General features: G+C 40.8%; 1 protein-coding gene across 1 annotated transcript; it reads left to right on the forward strand.

Annotated features, from left to right (window-relative positions):
• Positions 1-7,760: 7,760 nt before the first annotated feature.
• lrrn1 (leucine rich repeat neuronal 1) lies at positions 7,761-9,947 on the forward strand. The gene has a single exon (XM_070902914.1). It carries the CDS (start codon positions 7,794-7,796, stop codon positions 9,945-9,947), a length of 2,154 nt encoding a protein of 717 aa, XP_070759015.1. The 5' UTR covers positions 7,761-7,793.
• Positions 9,948-19,154: the final 9,207 nt, after the last annotated feature.

A 19,154-nucleotide genomic window follows, 5' to 3' on the forward strand; every position in this document is an offset into this window, starting at 1 on the left:
CCCTCTACGATCTCCTGAGACACCAGTGTGTGTGTGTGTGTGTGTGTGTGTGCTGCAGCCAGGACAGCATTGTGAAACGTTTCATGGCATGGAAGCGTGCATGTGCTGATGTGTCAGAGACCTTCGGCTCTGGGGAACAGGGGTGTGTGTTTGGACCAAAGGAGTCCCTGGTGTGCAGCCCTCCATGGTCCTTTACACCCAGTCAGGTGCCAGGCAACAAAGAGTGATCAGGCCCAGCCGCCTGCATCACAACCCTTATTCTACCACCTTTATTCAGGTGGTAGAGGCGATCGGCCATTAATTGTAGCTGGTAGTAGATAATTGTTGGCGGTTCAATTTCCAACTCCTCTTTATAATATGTAATAACAGCTTTCCATTTTTTAGGTGGAAACACACATTTTATGGCTCTCTCCATTCAAAGGTAATGGCCTAATCATTAACCTTTTGAATTTCAGGTATATTCACATATATGAGAGTCTTTTTGTGTGTGTGTGTGTGTGTGTGTGTGTGTGTGTGTTTTGCAACTGATCGGAGTTAAAGATGAACATTTAACGATATCAGAACATTTTAAAGCAGAAACAACCAAATTTAAGTTATTAAAAGACCTGTCAATCTTTTTGTAGTGAACAGGTTCCGCCCGTGTTTTACATTTTCATGGCAGTGGAAACTTTTGTTTACATTAACACTACTTTATTAGCAGTTGCTCCCCCAAGACCTTCAGTCTCCCACAAAGCAAATCTGTCAGCTTGAAGGAAAGCCGAGGATTTCCACACGAGTGTCTGTCTTCGCTGCCTGGTTGAAGGTGAACTAGTTTGAGAGGTGCAGCAGTCGAGATGCTGTAAAATCAATACCACGAGTGTTGCTGATGACTAAGTGGCCCAGTTGTCTCCGACCGGGGGGGAAGGCCTAATGTGGATCATCTAATGTCAAACCAGCCGGCTTGTACACTGGCACGCTCACACTTACTCATAGTTACACATATACAAACATGCCGGCAGCGTGTGCAACTCAAGTGTACCTACCTCTTCAAATGGTGATGTATTTATACTGTGTGCACACCTCTCACAGTTCCACAGGAACAATTAAACCTGCTACGTGCATTGTTCAAAACATGGGGGCTCATTTTTCAACTTCTGCTTATTTGAGACGAGGAAGTGGAGTGTGGTGTAGTAAATCCTTGGAGGGAGGGGATGGAGAGAGCACTGCATAAATCCTGACTCCTTCATCATCCTGGGAAAAAGATATAGTTTACATGACCATAGTCTCCAAAGGAGGTGTAACTGTTAGGTTTTTTTAGGAGTCTGATTGGATACGTGTTTCCCAAGAGGCTGTAATGTGTTTTTTTTTCTTTTTTCGTTCTACTTATTCTGGTGGTAAGATGGAGGCAGAGCAGGAGAGGATGAGGACAGACAGACTGTTGTCACTTCATATATTAGGTGTCTCTTCATTTAGCCTTCTTGTCACTGTAGCAGGCTGTTCTCCATATAACATAACCCCCCCCCCCCCTTGCTGAGCTTCCTTGTCACTCATGTTCTGTCATCTAATTCGGGAGTGTTTTTGTCACCTCAATTTCGTTCAGTTTGTGACAAGATGTGTTTATAGGCTCCCTGGGGTTGTTTATCTCACCTGCTCCACCTGTAATTTGTTTCCCCTCATTTCTGCTGTGTCTGTTTTTCTTATGTATGTGCAGATGAATAAACTAGAGCTCAAAGGCAAACCCGGGCCAGCGGGGTCATATGTGCGTCTCCCAAGAGAGCCCTAACCAGTTTAAACCACATTTTCATTTTCTCACGTCACTCTCAGTTCTTATCACATTCAAGGAAGGATTTCCTTGACAATGAGCCCGAGTGTCCTCAGACTGACTTGGACAGGAATTTGAAAGCTGAGCCTTGGACTTAAAAGTCACTCAGAGTGCTTCAGAGGGAGGATTTATCTAGTTTATGGAGATATATGACTTTGGGAAAAGGGCTTTCACATCTTCCATCACTCACGTATTAACCAAGCTTATTTACTGGGCTGACAGGATTGGGAAAACAAACTCTGATACATGAAAACATACAAAAAATGATTTCTTTTCTCTCATCAGTACTCATCAGTAGTATCACAGACATGTTTTCCATAGTTCAGAAGAAAACTGTATGTTCAGTCCCTCTCCTGGTAAAAACAAAAATCATATTCTGAGCTCTTGGGAAACCTGGATGAGTGTGGTTACTGTCATTGTACATTGGCACAATGTCACTTCAGTACATATAGGTAAAATGGTTGTTACTGTACCACCTACAGAGGTGTTTGGATATTTTTAGGCTTTTGGAAGTCACATCTTTGAACATCAGGATGCCAATTAACAGGTTGGATTTCAGTATCACTGTAAGTGACAGTCTCTAAAATGGAAATGACAGGGATCATGGCTGTCAGATGTTTTCAAACTACTGTATATAATCATATTAACTTTAGTCATTCATGCCGTGAAAGGGTTCCCAGCTTTGGAGGTAGCCCATCGAATTAGGATAGTAACCCTAACCCTAACCCTAGCAATACTGGCCAAATACTCTTCAAAATAAACAAAATAACACAATAAAAATAAACAATGCTGTTAACTTTAGGAAAAAAATATATAAATCTGGAATCCAGATTTCTGCAATATAAGAAATGTATTAATTCAGGAAAAGCATGTCTCCTAACAATATTGTGTATGTGGTACCTGCAGCCAATAAACACGCATTGCCATTATACAATAGCTATGAACAGTAGGTGGTGATTCTTCAGTAGAAAATAGTTCACAATTAAAAATCTTCACTCTGATGTGTGTAGATTGTCAACAGGAATCAAATGTAATCCTTGGGTACTTAAGGCTTGTAGGAGAATAGTATCCATCAACAGCGCACTCAAACATATTTGGAATGCATGCTGTCCGGTCTGAGTATACTTGTGTGAACACGCTATATACTAAAAACCTGCTTAGAATTAGTATGCAGTATGGATTTGGGATAGGCTGATAGACTTTATCAATACTACAAACTTATATTGTGAACGTTTTTTTCTTCCACAAACTGTGGCAATGTACTGTATGGGTGCCCTGTAGTTGGTCAGTGTGACAGCTAGAATGGCTTTGAGTTCTGTGTATTTTTATCACGAACGACTTCATCCAGTGTGATACTTGATTAGCTGACCTAATGATCATATTAGCAACCTGTTTTATTATAAATATGGACATTAGAAATGGGCTCTATTTAATTCTGTATAAAGACTGTGATGCAACAGGTGCAGAAGCTGCTTACAAAGGATAAATTAATTAATCAATGGATGCCTAAATTTCAACTTAACAATACAAAATAATTGTGGAAATATAATAGAAATCACCAGAGCATTGCATAATTAAATGCCTTCATGACCCACAGCTGTTCTGCACAGTCGTCTGCTACAACGCATCCACTAAAATTAAAATGCTCATTCACGTAATTTCACCATAAAACCACGAGATGAACTTAATGCATTTCATCCAACCACAGGAAATTAAACATTAAGGGCTACTGCCAAGATCTGAAATACGAACCTTACATTAGCAGTAATGCGTTCATCTGTCATTTTCTCTTAGGACCACTGTGACTACCATAAGAGCGCCTCTGATAATCAGTGGTCTTTCTGTTTCATTAACTTTGTATTGTTAATTAGCATCAATGCACTGACTCACTGACGACGACCACCAGCAGAACCCAGCATGGAAGATAATTCTTTATCAGATAGAGGGACTTTCATTTGGCAAATAATATTTCCAGAATCATTTGATAAATGGTGCTTTAGATGACAGAGTTTAGGTCTGAAGCTGTTGGTATTTGTTTCAAGTATCCTATTCACAGGTTCAAAGGTGGTCGTGGTTAAAACCTCTGGGTTTTTTCCATTTCCTGCCTTCCTGCCTTTGGTGTTGTGTTTCCACCTGCTGTGTGTTTTAAGCTTTCCTGTGGCTCTGGGACTCTGATCACAATGGAGACTGTGAAGCCTGTGTCAGGATGTCCCAGACAGCTTGTAGTTGTTGTTGAAAAATCAACCAAACAGGATGTCGACACTGATTTTTTTTTTTAGTCTTCTAAGTGCATATAGTTACATCAGAACAGCATTATTATTTTAGCTAACCCACTTTTTACTTTGACAAGTGTGTCAAATTTTGTGTGTCCAGTTTTAAATGGGATCAGAAATCTTAATCTTACATTGCATAAAGGGGAGTGCAGACAAAGCTGTCAGCATCTACAGAATGGGGAGAATCTAAGATTAACCCCATTTGGGGTAAATAGATGAGGAAGAATGTGAGCAGACAATTAAGTATTAATATATCTGGCTTACAATCTTGACGCGCAGTATATTTTTTGAAAGAATCATATAAAGGCCATCTGGCAGCCAGTTTTTGATATATATAGATTTTGCCTCTCCAAATCTAATATTATGTCATAGAGATACAAGATTGTGATCTGAGTCAAAGGCGCATGATTGCATTTACAGTATTAATCCTTTTAATTAACACAATCATTTTGCCATTGTATATCGATCAAATTCTGTCAATTTTTTACTTCCTGTAACAGCATTGTTGTTTTAAAAAAAGGGAAATCATCATCAATGAAAATGTAGTTTCTTTATCAGTCCAACCCAAGAAAAGACAATAAAAGCAGCTTTAAAATGAAGATATGAATTATGCATGGTGTCTTGACAAATGTCCCTATTTTTCTGTTATTTGTTTTTTCTACTTTGGGGTTTGTTTGTTCTTTTGACAGAATAATGCCAGAAACTTTCTATGAAGGTAATATTTATGGGGTGACTGTGGTGCAGCAGCATGGACAGAACAAGCTACAAAAATGTTGAAATATATCAGTATATTATATAGTATATTATTGTATTCTACACATTTTTCTTAATAGTGTAACAGAATGAAAAATATGTTATATATTGTAAAGGGACAGAATATTTAGTCATTGACAAAATTACAAACAAGCACTTCAGGGATGATTTTCCTAATGAGATTACCGATGAATTAACACTCCTCCCCTCCACTGTATTTTTTTTGATTCCACTGATAAGTTGCTTTTAAATAAAGTGCTAAGTGACCTGTTTTTCTCCTCTGGGTTTGAATCCAGTACACTGCCTCTAACTAATCCCCACTTCAGTATCTCCATCCACTAATCCTGACTGGCGCAGAAATCGTCACAGTATACAGTGCTTTAGCTTAAAGACAAGATACTGTACTATCCTTGATTCACCCATGCTCCGCCCTGTCCCATAGGGAATCTTCAGTATAGGATGAGCAGAGACGTGTCCCTGCCTCTCTGGTACTGTTGCCAGGCAGTTTGCATTCAGATGAATTAGTCAGCTCTCTTGTTTGAAAGCCTCTTAAGCGCTATCTCCTTAAGCTGGTGTTGACCATAAAGCTGTGTGGTGGAGAAGGCAAAGGTACTGTGGTGCTGCCGTATGGCCCTGCTCTGGTTGGGGTGCCTCCTTTAGTAAATAAACCTAAATGAGTAATAGGATCTCTTAAGTGTTGCTGTAGGATACTGCAAGTGCACAGGCCTGTTAAAGAAGCGCTGGCAACCTAATCCACCACAAATGCGGTGCAAGGGGAAACGTCAGGAGGCTTCATCCTCTGGGGACCATGAATGTCTGTGAAATATCAATGTAAACAGTAAAAGCTGCACACTGACTCCCAACCACACATTTATTTAAATGGCCAACGTCTCAATTCCAGTCAGATCTTGATCAGATCAAAATGTTTAAAAATGGTCACTATCCAACCCATCCAAGGTAAAACACAATTATACATCTGATGTATCAAGTATACCAAAAATATCTCAATTATATCAAAAATAGTTGTGAGTTACATAAAAGGAAACAGTAGCCATAAAATGTCATGGCAATCCATCCAACAGTCATTGAGATATTTCAGCCTGGACCAAAGTGGTGGACCAACTGACATACTGACATTGCCATCCCTAGATAGAAATGATATGACTGTTAAAATGTTGCACTGGCAGTGAGTAAAAGCTGTCAATTGCTTGCCAAAATGAATGCTTTATCTTCCAAGTCACTGGAGTAAGTGTTATTGCCATATGGACAAGCAGATGCCCATTTTACCTCGCATTCACTGAACCAAGCAACTGGGCTAGATCAGAGTCTCTAGTCCTCTCACAACCCTCTCCTGAAATCCCTATTTGTAATCATAAGTCTCAAGTTTTGACTATTTCACTTCTGTACCCAATCATCCTGGCAAAAAATCCTAGGCCCGCTGAAAACTTTTTTTTTCATGTTTGCCCTAAATTCAGAATGCTGAAGAAGTTGCATTAAAAATAAAGACGTGCATCTTTTTTTTTTGCTTTCTTTGAGGCATGGCACATACTAATATCTCATAGTGTTTAATGATGTTCGGAGAAGCTAATGATCGAGTCCTTATGGGCCTGTTGGATAGATGAAAGCCCTCGATGGAATTTGATCTGTTTCCAAGTAGTTCAGCGCAGTGTTTTGTGCATGCATTGTAATGAGCTGAACTTGCATTTTCTCAAAACTGTTGATGCTGCATATAACTCAGAGTCTCAGAAGGATCGTAGAGAAACAGTTGTTGTTCTTAGTCAATCTGTTGTCTAAATTGCTACATTTACAAGAAACATGAAAGATTATGTGATGATAATTCAGTAATTGTTACATACAACAAGGCTAAGAGTCTACAGTCATGTTACGTGCTCTGTCATGCTGTGCTTAGGCACAGAAGTGCTTTGAGCTAAATGCAAATGTCAACATGCTAACATACTTACAAACAGGAACATGCTGATGTTTAGAAGGTATGTTGACCATGTTCATCATCATTGTGAACGTGTTCAAATTTCATTGATTACTAATTATTAACTTAGCTAACTTAACTTAAACGTATTTGGTTATAACCCACAGTTTTAGAGAAAAAAAAATCATGGAAATCCAATCAATAGTTGTAGATATTTCACTCAAAACCACAAATGTCAACCTCATGCTGGTGCTAGAGGAAAGTAAGGGAATCGCAAAAGTCTTTATAGGATTTATCATGAATGTCTGTACAAAGTATGGTGTCAAGCTGTCCAATAGCTGTTGAGATCTTTGAGACCAAAGTGATGGACCAACGAACTGACAGAATGACAGACTAACTGTTGGCATCCCTAGGGACTAGTGAGGATAAGGTATTTCAAAAGAATAAGTAGATTTGACCTGTTGGTGGAGCTAGAGGAAAGGTCAGGGAATCACGTCAAGTCCTTAGGATTTATCTTCTGGGCAACATGGATATCTGAAAGTGATCCATGTAATAGTTGAGATAAATCACTAAAATTCAAAAACATCAACCTCATGGTGGTGCAAGAGGAAATGTTAGAGGATCACCAAAGTCAGTAGAATGAATCCTCTGGGGAACATAAATTTCTGTACAGAATTTCATATCAATCCATCCAATAGTTAGATATTTCACTCTGGATCAAAGTGGTGGACCAACCGACTGACTGACAGACCAACTTTGCTATCCCTAGAGTCATGCTGCAAGCATGGCTAAAATCAGAATTGTGTATAATATACCCTCTTCATGATAAACATGTGGTCGACCTGTTTTCTTTATAATGACATATGTTTTGTCTTTCTTTGCAGATTATTCTGCGGCTTCTTGATGTGAAATTCTACTGTCCACTTCAACTCCTGACCATTTCACTGGACTGAAAGACCTAATCAGCGGAAAGTCTGGTTGATGACTGTAACGCACTCACTCCCAAAGTCATCTGCCCCTCCTCCTGTCCCTCCCCAGCATGGCTAGACGGAGGTTAGACTGCTTTCTTCTAGGCCAGGTGTTTGCTGGCCTGATCCTGGTATCAGTAGGACTATCATTCGTTCAGAGCAATGAATGCCCCCAGCTGTGTGTATGCGAGATCCGGCCTTGGTTTACCCCCCAGTCCACCTACAGAGAAGCCATCACTGTGGACTGCAATGACCTTCGCTTAACACGCATCCCGGGGAACCTCTCCAGTGACACTCAGGTTCTCCTCCTACAGAGCAACTACATTGCCAGGACCAGTGAGGAGCTGGAGCAGCTCTTCAACCTGACTGAGCTGGACTTGTCCCAGAACAACTTCAGTAGCATTCGGGATGTTGGCCTTAACAACATGTCCCAGCTCACCACGCTTCATCTGGAGGAGAACCAGATCACTGAAATGCCAGATTATTGTCTGCAGGACCTCAGCAACCTGCAGGAGCTCTACATCAACCACAATCAGATCAACACCATCTTTGCCAATGCCCTCTCTGGGCTCCACAACCTGCTCAGGCTTCACCTCAACTCCAACAAGCTCAAAACCATCAACAGCCTGTGGTTTGAATCTACGCCTAATCTAGAGATCCTCATGATTGGGGACAATCCCGTTGTTGGAATCATGGACTTTAATTTCAAGCCACTGGGTAACCTTAGAAGCCTAGTTTTGGCTGGGATGGATTTGACTGACATCCCAGAAAATGCCTTTGTGGGACTTGACAATCTTGAAAGTCTTTCCTTCTATGACAATAAGCTGGTCCGAGTTCCTCAGAGAGCCCTTCAGAAACTGCCTAACCTCAAATTCTTGGATTTGAACAAAAACCCAGTTCACAAGATTCAGGAAGGAGATTTCAAGAACATGCTGAGACTGAAGGAGCTTGGTATAAACAACATGGGAGAGCTGGTCTCTATTGACCGGAACGCTCTGGACAACCTTCCTGAGCTCACAAAGCTGGAGGCTACAAACAACCCCAAATTCTCTTATATCAACCGACAGGCCTTTCATGATGTCCCAGCCTTGGAGAGTCTAATGCTGAACAACAATGCCCTGAATGCTCTCTACCAGTCCACAGTGGACTCTCTCCCCAACTTGCGTGAGATCAGCATCCATAGCAATCCTCTGCGCTGTGACTGTGTTATCCAGTGGATGAGCTCCAACAAAACCACTGTCCGTTTTATGGAACCTCTGTCCATGTTTTGTGCCATGCCAACAGAAGTAAGGGGTATGCATGTGCGGGAGGTTCTGCAGAAGAATTTAGCTAACCAGTGCCTGCCCATGATTTCCCATGATACTTTCCCAAGCCACCTCAACCTTGACATTGGCATGACTGTGGACTTGGACTGCAGAGCCATGTCCCAGCCTGAGCCTGAAATCTACTGGGTGACACCAATGGGGAACAAAATAATGATGGACACCCTATCTGACAAGTACAGCCTCAGTAGTGAAGGGACATTGAGAATTTCTCGTATCCAAGTAGAAGACTCTGGCAGATACACGTGTGTGGCTCAAAATTCAGAAGGAGCTGACACAAGAGTGACAGCTATGCGGGTGAACGGCACTCTGTTAGACAGCACTCAGCTTATGAAGATCTACGTCAAACAAACAGAATCTCACTCTATCCTGGTCTCCTGGAAAATAAACTCCAATGTAATGACCTCTAACCTCAAGTGGTCGTCTGCCACCATGAAAATAGACAATCCACATATTACTTACACTGCCAGGGTACCTGTGGATGTCCACGAGTACAACCTCACGCATTTACAACCAGCAACTGAGTACGAGGTGTGCCTCACCGTCTCCAACATCCACCAACAAATGCAGAAGTCGTGCGTGAATGTGACGACAAAGCAAGCAGCCTTCGCAGTGGAAATATCTGACCAAGGGACCAACACTGCTCTTGCAGCAGTCATGGGAACAATGTTTGCAATCATAAGCCTGGCCTCTCTGGGAGTGTACATTGCCAAGAGGTGGAAGAGGAAAAACTATCACCATTCTCTGAAAAAGTATATGCAGAAAACCTCGTCAATACCACTAAACGAGTTGTACCCTCCTCTTATCAATTTGTGGGAGGCAGACAGTGAGAAGGAGAAAGAGGGCTCATCCGAGACCAAACCCAGTCAGGTGGACACCACACGCAGCTATTACATGTGGTGAGAGCTATCCAGTGGGAGATACAGAGACATGTTTCTTTGAGGAGCACAAATATACATACTTGCTTCTTTGTGTAAAAGTGAACTAAGTCATTTTTTCCTTTCATGTTTCCTAATTTTTTTTTCTTTGGTTCTCTCAGACTCTTTAAAGCGAACGAAGAACCGAGATTTTCAAATCTTTAGTTTAGCATATTGCCTTTTTACCTCTCGCCCATTTCGACACACAATATGGCAGCTTTGTTTAGCTTCCTGGACTTAGTAGTCACTGTGCTTTATTTTTAGTACTTGTTTTGATGAACACAGCATGAGCATTGTCACAGATTCAGCAAACGCGAGCAAAGGAAAAGCTGAAATCCAACCAGTTTTTGACATGTTTCTCTGGCAGACCTGTTAGAGACTGCCATCTTTCTTTCTCTTGTAAAACAGTTTCACTGTTGACTGTTGTGCACTGAAATATATATACTAATTTGTCTATCAACTCAAATATAAGCTGACAAAGTACGTTTAGACTTGATATACTGTCTATTGAATAATGTTAGCAATTCCTCTGTAATGTTGTATCAGCTATGATTTAATTTACTTTTTGTACATTAAATAACAGTTTATTTGATTTAGACTTTAAGTTTGCAGAGCAGCTACTGTAAACCAGCAATAGAAATATGAATGTTATGAACTAGGTAAATAGATGTGAGGCTTTTTAAATTTCTTAAATATTTCTTGTCTTATTTTGCTAGAATATGTCTACAATCACGGTTTTTGTTGTGGTTTACACACACAATGAATAATGTTGTTTATTGAGGAGCAAATTAAATAAAATCTTCTTTCCTCATATTTTTTAAACCATGATTTCAACATCAAGTGTCATTTTTATAAAAAAAAAAAATGTAATTGTGTATACCTTATATTTAATAAATATGTTTTGGAGAAACAGACATTTACAGGTTAAAAGTAAAGGTAAAGACTAGAAAATTGTCACTGGGGAAAATCACCATCTTCTCTTAATGACTTATATAATTTAAGTGTGATGTAGGTGTTTGGTTACAACCTCAGTGTTGATAGAGAGAGAATGGAAGATGCAGACTGCAGTGTGTTTGCCTCTGCAAAGCAATTATAAGAGAATAATTTAAATTCTAGTCCTGGTACAATATAATTGCTCCACAATATGCCTCGGAGTACATACAGTAACTTCAAAAACAAAGAAATTACTCACTGAAAACCAAGACAGACTGCATTTTTTGTTTCACAGCCTGTTTTATCATACCAAACACACCTCTGCATCTCCAAATCTTTAGAAAAGAAGCAACATGAAGAGCAAAATGAAGCTGAGAGAAGATCAAAGGCGATGGTGATTATGGAAAAGACATTTACAGCAGACTGCAGAATTATTTTGCACCAGCAACCCTGCAATAATCCACCAAATGTTTCATATTCTCAGCATTTTATATTGTGTGTTGTATGGAATTCACAGCAAGTCTGCAAATCATTCATCATTGAGCCATGTTGGACTTTCATTTGATATACAGTAACAGTATAGGTAGCTTTCCTTCATCTCTTTCAGTAGGCTGACATGAAACAAATGCGTTCTCTGCAAAAAGTGAGACAGTAATATGTTGAGTTACTTGCAACCCATCAATGTCTCTTCAAGGTCCGTAACTCCACCACAATGCAAATCTCAATCTCAGTGGCTCACTGTCTAGAAAACTGGATCTCCAGCGGGAGCCCAGAAGTTCCATTTGTTTCTGATGTTGACTGACAGCTCTGGGCTTTGTGGTGCAATCAAACGATCTCCGTTTAGTCTCCCATGACAACGTCCTCATTCTCGTGCATGCTCTCTCCTGTCAAGTATCCGTGACTGGTGTATAAACAGTTAATGAATGATCAGCAATGTAATATAACACAATTGTAGTCACATTTTTTGAACTTATTGTTAGATTTGAAGCACTTATGATTTTTATGTATGCGTGTATTATATGGATATGTATTTATTTATTTAACATGTTACTGATACACATTATATATCCCAGATTAAGTCCCTTGACTCTAATGTCACACCACTGTCAGTAATTGATTCTGCTTTGTGTGCATTGTGCATCAAGATATGCTTATGAGGAAGTGGGTTAAACACTTTCTGATACCGCTGCTTTTCTTTTCGTGTATAGAGATGTCAGGAGATGCTTCAAGGAAAATGTCAGTGAATGTCATGGACCCTTTAGGGAGACCGGTGTCCTATGCTGAGAATGATGGACAGAGGAGGGCAAAGCAGCAGTAGTCTGGCATTGTTAAACCTGCACATTGAAACTGCTACTTTGAAAAATCCGCTACCATCCTTTTATCTGCACAGAACGGACGAGCCTTTATACGGTCTCAGTGGGTAGCCTAGTAACAGACCGGAAATCAGCTCATTGGGACAGCTATCAATGAAACCTTTTCAAAGCGTGTGCTGGAGCCTGCACCGTGTCCCATCCCAGTGGCCTGTTTCCATGACAACCCCTCCCTCCATCTCCACCTACGGGTGCTGGCAGCCAAGTGAGAGAAGTCCCCGGAGCCTGAAATACCACTGACAAGGTCAACACCCGGCAGGTGGGAAACCACTAAAACATGATGTACGCTTTCAAAGGTGTGGAGCGAGAAAAGCTCCGTCTTTGCACTGAAGGTGAGGTAGAATGGCACAGAGCGCTCCTCAGCTGGGCTTCATGCCTCTTTTTCTTCTGTCATGTTTGAGGTGACCTATGTGAAAAAATGTCAAAAATAGAGTCTGCACACTAGCTTCAGGCACAAGCCCTTCTTCAGACATGACACATCTTAGGTGGTTTATAATACATTGTATGTAACTATGCTTACAGGGTTCATTGTACATATTAATTGCTTTTACAGGGTTCACTAGTTTATGTACTTCATTTTCTTTCTGGTTCACCATTCTGTTATCACATGTCACATGATCACATGAAACGTCACATGGTGGTATACTAATAAATATTCATGGCAACATTATCTAGTGTGCAGACTACTTCTGTCCAGCACCTAGTGTTCACCGCGTTTGGATGTTTGTACTTTTGTAAACTTTTTGCATGAGGTGAACTATGTGAAACTGCAGCTGAAGTCGAGATGATGAATACCGTACGAGAAACAAAATGTCTTTTTGCAAATACGGTTTCTCTTGTAAGCAAAGCCACTGGTTCATCGGCATTTGTGACCTGTCTGTTTCTGGCCTCAGCTCTCTGCTTTGATAGGTGGTAGAGTGCCCAGTGGCTCACGGCCTACATGGGGACATTTTGTCTCAATTTTCAACTGATTTCTAACATACCTGCTGCAGTCACTGAGAGAAATAAATCAAAATGTAATCTTTGTCCAGTAAGCAGGCAGGAGGCAGGTCTTTTTTTTTCCCAGATAGAAAATATATACATAAACATAAAAACAATAAACAGAAACATATAATATAATTGCCATCATGGTCTTTTGTTCAAAGTTGACATGATTAAACTCAAAGAGCCTATGTGGCCACTGTTTGCTCCATAGATGCAAATACAAATCATCTTTACGCCACAGTTCAATTTCCTCACCTTCCAATTAAGTATTGTCCGTTTCACTGAGAGAAGGGCTAATCCAATCAAGGGTTGTAATTCTTTTGAGGTTGCTTTGTCTATCTTACTTCCCAGTAGACCCACTGCTGGAAATGTATATCCAATATTTTTGCACAAAACATCTTTCATATTTACCCAAATCCTTCTTACCACTGGGCAGTGCCACCGTTGATGCATAAAAGTGCCAGTCACGCCGCGGCCATGCCAGCACATATCTGAAACATTACGGCTCGTTTTCTTCAGTTTGTGTGGGGTGATGAATGACCCGCACCAAATCATTCATTTGTAAAACTTTATACCTCACACATTTCGAAAGATAGTTTGAACGACTCCCACTGATCTGTTGTGAGAGGAACACCCAGATATTTCTCCCATTGGACTTTTATGGATGCACTACGGTCAAAAAAAGGTATGGCATCATAATGTATACAGTTTGGAGACAGTTCCTCTGCCAGGGGCTGCATCTCTTAATTGAATATCAATAGTTTCATTATTGCCAAGAGTCATGTTTTTAAGTGTGTAATTACATGAAATGGATTTCAGCTGCAAATACTGGAAGAGGTTTTAATTACTTAGACTAAAGGACTCAAGTATATGTCTCAATCCTAAGAACTGACCCAGCTCAGCAATCTTTGTTTTGCCATGTGCCATTAGAAAGTGTTTTACCACCAGCTGTAAGTAATGGGTTCTTCCAAATGGGACAAGAGGGCATGGATACACTGATGTTATGTAATGCTCTAACCACTTCACACGAAAACAGAATTGAAGGGCTTTTGATGCGCTTTTCATATTTTAGGTGATACCAGAAGGAAGCTAAGGAAACATGTTTAAATCTTCTCTAAACAGTTTTCAAAAGCTTGGGGCCATCCAAAAATGCAATCAGTTGGGAATCTGATGTTCCACACCGTAGCAGTTGAGGTCAGAGGCAGGAGGCAAGTCTGAGACACAGAACCTGAAGCTCTCCATCCACTTAAAGCCTAAAAGATTGAGCGCCTGTGTTAAGAGCTGAGGATAAACCAAAGAGGGGGTGAAGGAGCCGTTGAGCTTTGAGCACAGGAGAATTAATTCAAATGAAATCCCACTGTTAACCTGCGGACGCTGCTGGCAACACAGCTCTTCTGCTTCTGATGCAGTTACAGTATGGAAGTTTCTTATACCAACACTAATGCTAATAACAATAGCAGATTTTGTCAGCTGTTGCTATCTCATTAAGCTAACATTAGCTCTATGATTTGGTTTAAAACGCTGTGTCCAGCTCACATTGTAATGACTTATTCAAAAACAAGAGTCTGATCATTCTAAGGCTAACAGTTCCCATGCAAAAACATACGCCTATTTGGCTGCTTAGCTTACACACTATTTTCATGCTTTTGTCTCCCCCTCTCCCTGAAAGAAAGCAGTCACTTTGTTACTGCAGTCAAACAGTACACAGGCTGGTCCCGCCTACATTAGTTGACCCTTTGTATTTGAGACCTTTTTGACAGAATTGATCATCGTTATTGGGTGAATAGTAGTTAAGTTGTCCATAAGCCTGACACCACAACAAAATAGCTTCTCATAAAGCCGAAACAAACCCGTCTTCATATGATACAGTCAGCAGCTGAGTGAATCCCACACAATGGAATAAGCTTTTACAAGCAAATGCTGATATCTAAAATCCTTTAACTAATACCAGCCTCTGTAAGTGAAACAGAAATAGCCCCTCAACATGACTCCTACTCAATGGAGGGGGAATATGAAATGTGTGTCCAACATCCTGATTACACTAATGACATGCATCACCAGTTTCACCCCACACAAGGTCACTTTTGACAGCAAAACTGGTGACATTTTCCTCTTCCTAATTGACAGGTGCCTTTTCTCTCAGGCAGGCAAGATCACGCTTTCATTTACAGGTTGATGACTTGGACAGATTTGTGAAAATGGTACTGTTCTTACAATTCTATTTTATTCCATTTAGTTATTTTGTCGAAGGCTCAATATTTTAACAATTCTCTCCTGCTGAGATTCGCAGTTACAGGGAATTTCACTGTGCAGAAAACATTGTTGTATGTATTTCTTTCTAGCAGAGTGCACCCATGCACAAATAGTTCCAGTTTAACCTTTGAAGTTGAAACTGTAATTTCATTTTTAAAGAGCCTCCTCCTCCAAAGCTTAGTGCAGCCATAGGCAGATAAGTACATGAAACTGAAGTGAGAGAAGCAGAAAGCATTTCACTGCCTTTTGTATTCCACACAGCATTCAGCCTTTGATGGCTCAGAGTGCCCGGGCTCCTCGCTACCTGTATTTGGACAACGTGATGAGAAGAGATGATCATCAGTGGGGTTCAACAGGAGGTCACCTCACATATATTGTTTATCCCAGCGAATGAGGAGGCATGCATAACCAAATGTATCATGGCTCCGTCTTGGGTGCAGAGATCATGCTGGCCCAGCCTCAGTTATTTTCATCGTTCTGGGGAGAGTGTGGGTGTAATTTCACACCTCTTCCTGAGAGCAACTGGCTACCCTGCAGAGACAGCACCTGGTGAGCCTCGTCTCTTATTGTTCCCAAACTCTCACACGCACAAAGACAAATTTAACTACTCGTAAAGAGCTTGTTACCCAGCAAGCCTTTGGTGAATGACGCTGTGCAGAAGGTGGTGAAGTTGAAGCTCTTAGGTTTGCATGACCTCCATCAACAACTCAAAAATGCAATTTGTTTGGGGAAGAACATCAGCTTTGGAAAAAGTTGTGTAATTATCAGAAAAATGTAGTTTCTTATTAACCAAACCTAGATATTTTCATGAATTCTATAACATCGCTGCTTTCAATTTAGCCAACGGTGGCTCTAGCTGTGTCAATGTCGGTCTGTCAGCCAGTCCACCATGGTTCAGACTGAAATATCTCAACAGCTCTTGGCTATTGCCATGAAATTCATGAGACATTCATGGTCCCCAGACAATAAATGCTAATTTGGGGATCCTCTAACTTTCTGTCTCGAGCTCCCAGCAGTTTCAAAGTTTTCGCTTATCTGGTAAAATAGCTCAACATTTATTAGATGGATTGGCACAAAACTATGTACAGATGGTCTCCAGACAATGTCTCTTAATGACTTTGGGGATTCCCTGACTTTCCCCCTCGCACCATCATGATGTTGCCATTTGTGATTTTGAGTGAATTTCCGAAGATTTTCGAAGATACTATTGGATGGATCATCATGAGATTTGGTGCATGCTCCCGTAAGGGTGATTTGTAATCACTTTGGTGATCCCCTGAGCTTTCCATTTAGCGATATCATCAGGTCAAAATGTACATTTGTCCAATACATGACCAAACACTAATGACATTCGTCAGCCCCAGATGTACGTTGTGTTTGTGTTTGTAATTGGCAAATGTTGGCATGCTATCGCGCTAAACTAGGATGGTGAACATGGTAAACATAACCTGCTAAACATCAGAATGTTAGCAATGTCATTGCAAGCATGTTAGCATGCTGATGTTAATCTTTAGCTCAAAGCACCACTGTGTGCCTTACAGTGTTGGTGCAGTGGCTGTAGACTCTTAGTCTTGATGAATTATGTTTACATGGGTTTTCAGCATTGCTGCCGACCATTGTGTCAACACCTGCTGCACGTCGAAATGTTTGATGTTTCTGAGAGGTGTACTTTCCTGGCACAGTTTGAAGGCGTGGAAATCCCTTCCTGGCAAGGTAAACACCAATCTGTACAAATGTATGTACATAGTGCGCCTTCATCATGTTATATTAGCTTTTCTATCAGAATGCAAATGGCCTATTCCAGGATTGGTCACTGAACAGTGGAAACGAGTATGAAAAAGACGGTAAAACAAATGCAGTCTCTGCCTTACAGGGGCAATGATGCAATGAGTTCCACCGGTGTCAACAAAACATGAAATCTCTCATTGAAGGTGGTGGTGGGACATCTCTCTACATCCTGCATTGTGATGAAATGATTACTTCTATACTGTCTGAATGATTGAGGCGAACAGTAGGGAAAATCACAATAGAAGTGTGGAAACGTAATGCATTTCAGTAATGTTAATCATCTGTTAAATGCGTAATGAATTATTGGATGGATTGTTCTGGTGTATTCTCCCAGGGCCCAATTAAAGAGCTTCGCTTTTTGCCTGCAGCATAATATGTGTGAATGTGTGTTAAGTCTCACTGCTGACACAGAGGCTTGAAGCTCATTTCCATCTTCTTAGACGTAGCTCCTACTGTTACGGTGTCTTCATCCAAACAGGCATGTAAAGTGCTCTGTAGTAATGAAATCCAAAATCCACGGGAAAAAAATGTCTAAATTCAGACACAGAATATAAAGCTGTACAGAATAAACAAAAGACAATTTTAATAAGTACACACATTCATGTTTCAATTGAAGGTAAACAATCAAAACAGCACAAAATGTTCTCTTATATTGACTGTTTATGTGTGTGTGTGTGTGTGTGTGTGTGTGTGTGTGTGTGTGATTGGCTACACGCATAAATGCGCTATGTTTGTGTTTGGGCATTAGTGTTACAATAAATGTAAGCCAGTTGAGTTCAGCCTTGCATAACAACATTTTCAACATGTTTTGGCCTGACCTTACGCTGCCTCTGACTTTTCCTGCAGCACAATGGTGACATTAGAAAGCAGGTCGGAAAAGGTCAACCATCTGTTGACTTACAAAATCCTTTGCCTTCATGAACCCCTTCATTTGCATTAGAACATGAGAGACAGTGAGAGCGTTCTCACTGTTTTGTTCATTTTTTAGGAAGGCAGTGTGTCACTGTTATGACACGGCAAAGTGTCTCTGACATGTCGAGTTCTCAAGAGCTGAGGCAAAACACGCCTTGGTTTACCCATCAGGCATTTCTGAGTTTCAAGCTATGAATGGATTGGTCAGGCTACAGGTTTAGAACATTTTGCTAACTGCTGGGCCCTAGAGAGACCAGTGTCCATCTGACGGTTGGTATCTCAACAACTATTGGATGGATTGAAATTACATATGATACATTCATGGTGCCCAGAAGATGAATCCTCGTGAGTTTGGTAATCCCCTGACTTTTCCGCACAAATAAACACAAATATTTTAAAACTGGATATGAGAAGTATTGAGGACAGTGCAATAGGTGACTGTGGCTGTCTTTATTATAACACAGTAACTCCTTTCTGACTGAGTGTTTCTTGCCCCTGCCAATAGGGATCACATTCACTGGGTTACATTTTATGAGAGGAACAAAAGCAAATTGCCTTCCATTGTTCAAAACCTTTTTCCATTTTCCCTGATGATGACAACATTAATATAAAAAAATGTTCATCGCTATGTGTTGCAATCGTTCTCCACTGATTGCCACAAAGTGACTTCTCATAGACAGCCTGTTTCATGCCTATGTGCGTGCTGAAGACAGCTCGGAGAAATGGAGCCAGTAGAGTTGCATGATCATTACCGAGAAGGGTCTGAAAATGAGCAGTGAGCGGTGCGTCTTGTACGCCACTGCTGACAGTTACAGAATCTACAAGGCAGAGACTGATATCATGGGAAATACACGATGATGATGATGATCATGATGGTGAAACCTGTGCCTTTGTACCCCTGTAATCCAGGGGCATCTTGTGTGACTGACAGGTTGCCCTACTGCAGGAACTGG

The sequence above is a fragment of the Enoplosus armatus genome, chromosome 3 (assembly GCF_043641665.1).
Source record: "Enoplosus armatus isolate fEnoArm2 chromosome 3, fEnoArm2.hap1, whole genome shotgun sequence".
In the NCBI taxonomy this organism is placed as follows: Eukaryota; Metazoa; Chordata; class Actinopteri; order Centrarchiformes; family Enoplosidae; genus Enoplosus; species Enoplosus armatus.

Excerpts from the sequence above, each read along its gene's own strand:
- lrrn1 (XM_070902914.1), top strand. The coding sequence starts at position 7,794 with ATGGCTAGACGGAGGTTAGACTGCTTTCTTCTAGGCCAGGTGTTTGCT.